Source organism: Sander lucioperca, chromosome 1 (genome assembly GCF_008315115.2).
Source record: "Sander lucioperca isolate FBNREF2018 chromosome 1, SLUC_FBN_1.2, whole genome shotgun sequence".
NCBI classification, from domain to species: domain Eukaryota; kingdom Metazoa; phylum Chordata; class Actinopteri; order Perciformes; family Percidae; genus Sander; species Sander lucioperca.
In genome coordinates, this window is record NC_050173.1 from 30,074,292 (window position 1) to 30,080,291 (window position 6,000).

General features: G+C 39.4%; 2 protein-coding genes across 2 annotated transcripts in view; both read left to right on the forward strand.

Annotated features, from left to right (window-relative positions):
• Window positions 1-258: 258 nt before the first annotated feature.
• Window positions 259-3,948, forward strand: cdx4 (caudal type homeobox 4). Its single transcript, XM_031302985.2, has 3 exons — window positions 259-922; window positions 2,316-2,461; window positions 3,228-3,948. The coding sequence occupies exons 1-3, from the start codon at window positions 487-489 to the stop codon at window positions 3,498-3,500; spliced, it is 855 nt and encodes a 284-aa protein (XP_031158845.1). The 5' UTR covers window positions 259-486; the 3' UTR covers window positions 3,501-3,948.
• A 1,357-nt stretch (window positions 3,949-5,305) lies between these two features.
• Window positions 5,306-6,000, forward strand: part of chic1 (cysteine-rich hydrophobic domain 1) — a 5,836-nt gene continuing 5,141 nt past the window's right edge. Inside the window, exon 1 of the mRNA XM_031302988.2 lies at window positions 5,306-5,493. Coding sequence (XP_031158848.1) covers window positions 5,348-5,493 — 146 coding nt within the window. The 5' untranslated portion in view covers window positions 5,306-5,347. The remainder of the gene's footprint in view (window positions 5,494-6,000) is intronic.

The window sequence follows — 6,000 nt, forward strand, 5'->3', positions numbered from 1 at the left end:
AATATATCTGCGCGCAATTACGCACAGGCCTTTTTTTGCTTGCTGCGTTTGTGGACGTGTTGCCTCGGTTTATTGTAGGTTCGAGTAGCATGTGCACCTGATAGGCCGTGGTGTTAATGTATTCATGGAGTGGAGAACTCCTGCTCAGGATAGGCCCACTGTCAGGTGATGACGCGCTGCAGGACAAGCGCAAGGGGACAGCTGGGCCTGCAGCACCGATCACTCTCATTTGAATGCAAATCTCCAAGAGTTGAGGAGTTGGCTGACGTCAAGCAGGCCTTAGTATACCTTTACCATCTTGTCAACAGAAACACATCATGTGAGACTGGAGACAGACTGGAACTACGTCGCATTTCACACTGGGAACCCATTTGGACTACATAAACAGCCAAGGATTTCAGTTTCAGGGCAGCAATGTCGCCTTGAAATAGGCCACATCATCGCCTTTGCTGTTTTTATTATATATAATAGTTTTTTGTACAAATCATGTATGTGGGATACATCCTGGATAAAGAAAGCGGCATGTATCACCAAGGGCCCGTAAGAAGATCGAGCATAAATCTGCCTCCACAGAACTTTGTTTCTACACCTCAGTACCCCGACTTTACTGGATACCATCATGTGCCAAACATGGATACGCACGCACAGTCTTCGGGGAGTTGGGGACCCACTTATGGCGCACCACGGGAAGACTGGGGTGCATATAGTCTGGGACCACCTAATGCTATTCCTACACCCATGAACAACTCCTCTCCTGGACAGGTTCCTTACTGCTCATCTGAGTACAGTCATATGCATCCTCCAGGATCTGCGGTGTTACAGCCGCCGCCGGAGAACGTTAATGTTGCACAACTTTCTCCAGATAGAGAAAGGCGCAATTCATTCCAGTGGATGAGTAAAACTGCGCAATCATCTTCCACAGGTATGTTCATCATCTTAAACATTCTGCCAAAATTATGTTATGCGATTGCCTTGGTCTTGTAGAAAAAACTTTTTTATGCACCGAAGAGTTTGTGTCCCATATGGGATTTTACGCACACATTTTAATTGTTTTTTTTTTTTTTCTGGCAGCTCCATGTCATTTCAAATATTTTTGTTCTATCGAATTAGATCAATTAGAAGCAAAAGCATCGGAAGGCCAAAATTTTAACATTTGAAAAAAAATTCTAAATAGAAGGTGTGCAAGACAAGACAAGACATTTTGATCTTTTGACACTTGCTTGTGCGGGTTGCATACATTTGGGCTAATAACAGTGTAAAATGTTAATAGAATGAGAATATTTATAGATATAATTGAACAAGCCTCTATAAAATAATAATAACAAATTACATCAGACTCAGCAGAAAGAATCAGTCAAACAAACGTGTTCATAAATTATTTCAATTCTGATGGGAAAATGGACTGAAGGCCAACAGCTCAGTCTACTGTATTCTCTCATGTGGTGGAAAAGAAAAAAAAAAGGTGTGAGGAATCGGCGCCAGGCCCAGTTGTGATGTTAATGGCATTATTCCTGGAGATGTGAGGTCGACTTTCCTGTCACATTGTTTGGTGTTTTGAGTGTTATCCGTCATATACAGGCGGTGGCCTTTGCTTTCAACACCTCTTCACTTTGATATGCACCAACCTCTCTTCCTCTTCAAGAGTTATGTTGCCGGTGACGTTTTTCACAGCCAGTGTCTCAAAATTGGAGTAGTAGCCACAAACTTTAGGCCTTTACGGTGGCGTAAAATGCTGTATCAAATCACATATTCTATTTCTGTCTGATTCTGTTGATTATGAGGCCTAAAATAAAACAGCCCTAATATGTTACACTAACTTATATTCTTTGAATGCATTTCGCTTATAGTTTATTATAGGAATATGGGTGTTCATCACTTCTTTTTTATTTTGATAAGATTTGTCATCGTTAGCCATTTATTTTCAAGCTAACATAGCCTACATTTGAATTGAACATGCACTCAAATTGTAAGACAAATCCAACTGAAATGAACCCACATGCTATCGAATAATGTGCATTAACACAGACGTGTCATGTGTCTTTTTAGTCAGTAGAGGATCTGATTGCTGGCTGTTTGCAATTCACTGTACTACAGTTGTCATCAAAACAAGATGAAAAAGCTCAATTTGCGTATCTGTAGAGAAAGCCAAGAGATGTGGATTACGAGGCAGCTAATAAAGATGCTATGTGCAGATAGGCCGGTTCTGGCATGCAGCCAGCTCTGTGTAAATCTTCCAGTTTAACCACATGGCAGCTAAAAACGAGAAAAAAGCACAATCTTAATGTTGTGTTTTGTGTTTCGTGTCGCCTTCGCAGGTAAAACAAGAACGAGGGAGAAATACAGGGTAGTTTACACAGACCATCAGAGGCTGGAGCTGGAGAAGGAGTTCCATTTCAACAGATACATCACTATCAGGAGGAAATCTGAACTGGCTGTCAACCTCGGTCTGTCGGAAAGACAGGTATGTCTATATCAGAATGAAATACTTCTGCCTGGTTTATTATTAGCGCAGAAAGATGCAATAAATCATTTAAATATGTGACACCTGTGTGAGCATTAATGCACACCACATAAGCTTGTTTTCACATGTGTAACTTACAAAATGAGGCCTACAGCAAACGTGTCAATATTATCATCAAAATATTGGTTAGTCTGCGTATTCATGAGACAGAATACATTTGCCTTGGATATATTTAAAGATTTGCAGATTTTTTTTATATTAATTAGTCTATGTTTGATAATTAAATAAACATACTAGCCTCTATCATTTATCATTTCATATTTCGAAACATACAGGTTTTTAATATTTTCTATCATTTTGAAATGACAGCAAAAATTCGGGCCTACATTTTTTATTGTTATTTATTATTTTTCTATCTATCTGCTAATAGAAATTTGATTTGATTTGATTTTAGTAAGGAATGGCATGTAGATTATACGGGAAAATATATTAAATGTTTATTATTGTTATTTATTGATAGTGTTTTTTGCCTATAGGCATATCTTTTGATTTAACTTCCTTTTAATTACAAGGGCTGGCATGGAGATCAAACGAGGTATCTTAAACCTAAATATGGATTTAATGTTCATTTTTCTATCCAGGAGTATCTATTTATATATAGTTTATTGTTATTATTCATTAAGTGTCATGGAATTGCATGGAGAGTAAAGAAGGTAGCCCGCACCCAAAAATATTAATTTATTTCTTTTTCTTTGTGCCTCATCAGGTGAAAATCTGGTTTCAGAACCGCAGAGCCAAAGAGAGGAAAATGATCAAGAAGAAGCTGGGTCAGTCTGACGGTAGCGGGGGGTCTGTGCACAGTGACCCGGGTTCAGTGAGCCCTCTGCCGGTGCCGGGCTCTCTCAGTCCCTCAGAAATCCACAACTCTCTGTACCCTCCTCAGGGAATGAACACTTTGCCATCTATCAGGAATATACAGCAAGGGACGTGTGAAGTGAAGTGTGAATCAGTAGAACAGTTCACCCTCCGGACCATCTAAAACCATAACAGAGCACTCCGACACGCTGACAGGACACTTGATAGGCAGCCAGAAGATCTGAACTCTCGTTCTGAAGCACAAAGCTGTGGATAAAGATTTGATTTATAGCAACGAAATGCTGGAGGCTCTTGAAATATTGCTTTTTATAGAATAGTTCTAATAACGTGGGAGGAAAAAAACGAAAAAATCGACGTGTTTCAAACTTAAAAGCTTTAAATTGTTTGTGAGTTAAGATATAAATATCATTTTTTTGTATGTGTTGAAGTGTATGTGAATAAAATGAGAATTCAGGGGCATTTTAATGACGTTTTCAACTGGATTGTATGTAGCTCGTGCCACACAAATGGCTTTGACTTGACAAATCATTTACACGCATTTTTCTGCACAATTTAATCCGCTTTAGTAAAGCAGGGAACAGCTGTTAATGATACGGGTAGAACGGTCGTTTGATGGCAAAATGTAAATAAAATGTTGTTTTTTTGCAGTACACCTGTCATTTTTCTTATTTCGGAATTTTGCAAAGTTGTGATAACCATTGCATCAAGTTTTGTATTTGAAATGCTTTTATGCATGTATATTATTTACCAGAAGATAGCCTATACAGCCTGCAAGCTAAATATTCAGGTAGAAAACAGGTTAAACCTTTCAGAAATTAACATCTCAAAGTAGCCTAACTGTAAGCAATATTGCTTTTATTCTTTTGCTTATTTTAATTGTGTATTACGAGTACTCCTAAAAAGTATTTTAAATATCTATAATGTTTTTACAGAGACCTGTAACAATATACTGCTTACCAAAGTTTAAAGTAGCAATGGGCATTGTGACATATGTCAATTCAATGCATCTATTTTTAATTTTAACAAAATAGGTAGATTTCGTTTCTGAATAGACTGAGTGATCTTGACTTTTTATCACATTTGTTAGCATACATGCAAGGCTGATTTGTTGTCAGTTATCTCTGAAATTGCCTCACTACTATTGACTCAAAACCTACTAGGGCTGCTCCCTCTTAGTCTATTAGTCGACTAATCGGTCGTTTTGGTCTTAGTCAACTAAGATTTCTTTAGTCGATTAGTCATGTTTTATGCTTTTTTCATGCTGAATGACTTATTTCCAAGAAACGTACGAGCACATCTCTGGTAAACACAAGAATTAAAGTGGTGCTTTTACATGACTCTTTGCGGAGAAACTCAGATTTACAGATCTGTTGATTAAATCAACTAATCGATTAGTCGATACAATTGAATGAGTGTTAGTCGTCTAAGAATTTCTTCAATCGAGCACAGCCCTAAAACCTACCAGTACAAGTGCCCACAAATTAATATAGCGTTTGAAATGATGGGGGTTAATTCGTCCTGTTCTAAAACTCTTGTTAAATAGAATAGCGTTTGTTTTGTTTCTAGCTATTCATGTCAAATGGTGTAGCCTACATCAGCAGGTGCACATAATGGGCTATATTGTAAACATTTCAGCCTCGACTTAACTCGCATACAGGTCTGTTTAAGGTTGCTAGAAGTAAGGCAGGTTCATGCGTAATTAGTTGAAGTGACATGTTAATTGTCATTTGGCTAGACTGGCTATTTTAGGAGGAGGACTTTTCCTGACTTTGACCCGTGTCTCAAGAAGTTAAGGGCTAGGCTATAATTTATAACAGCCTATAGGCCTAGGCCTATGTATAATTTCAAACATATTACAAACATCATGTCACACTGATGTCAGATGTTAGTTTTGTTGATAATGTTCAGCTCTGGTCCCTCTGAGCACAGAGGGGCAATGGTCGCTATTCACAAACTCTGGCTCCGCGCGCCCGCTCTCGTGCGTCAGCGCGCAGCCCAGTAGGAGACGTCATGAGCGTCTTACTACCCAACATGGCGGACTTTGATACCATTTATGAGTTGGAAGACGAAGAGGATGAGCACGTAGTGAGTGAGGAACACTTGCCCAGATACTGTCCGGAGCCCGTGGTGATGCGAGGGGCCGGGCACATCACAGTGTAAGCAGAGCCGTGTTTGTCGCTCCTGTCTCTCCCGGTGTCGCTTTGTTGTTTTGGTGTCTTCATCCTTTAGCCTGTTAGCTGATGCTAGCCTGCTAGCTAACGCCAAACACAACAACTAACAGATAGCTCTATGTAGTGCCAAGGGGACCGTTGGTTTGAACACGACCAGAACCCAACATTATTACGTCATAAACTACCGTTAACAGTTCTATGTCCCCATGGCAACCTTGAAGTGGTAAACTAACAACCGATATTCATTGGTGTACGTTTACATGTGATGAGCCGTTAGCTAAAAGTCTGTGGCTGTACCGTTTTTACCGAGCAGACTCATAACGTTACACCATCACAAGACATTATGAAGTTATCTGCCAAGTCAGCACAATGTCACCGGCTTAATGGTAGTCTAAAGCGTTTTTTATTTCAAGTTTCATCGTTGTTTACATGGGGATGTCAGCTCCTTAGCTACATTTGATGGAGGCTGCGCTTTTTCATGGTGAAAACTAG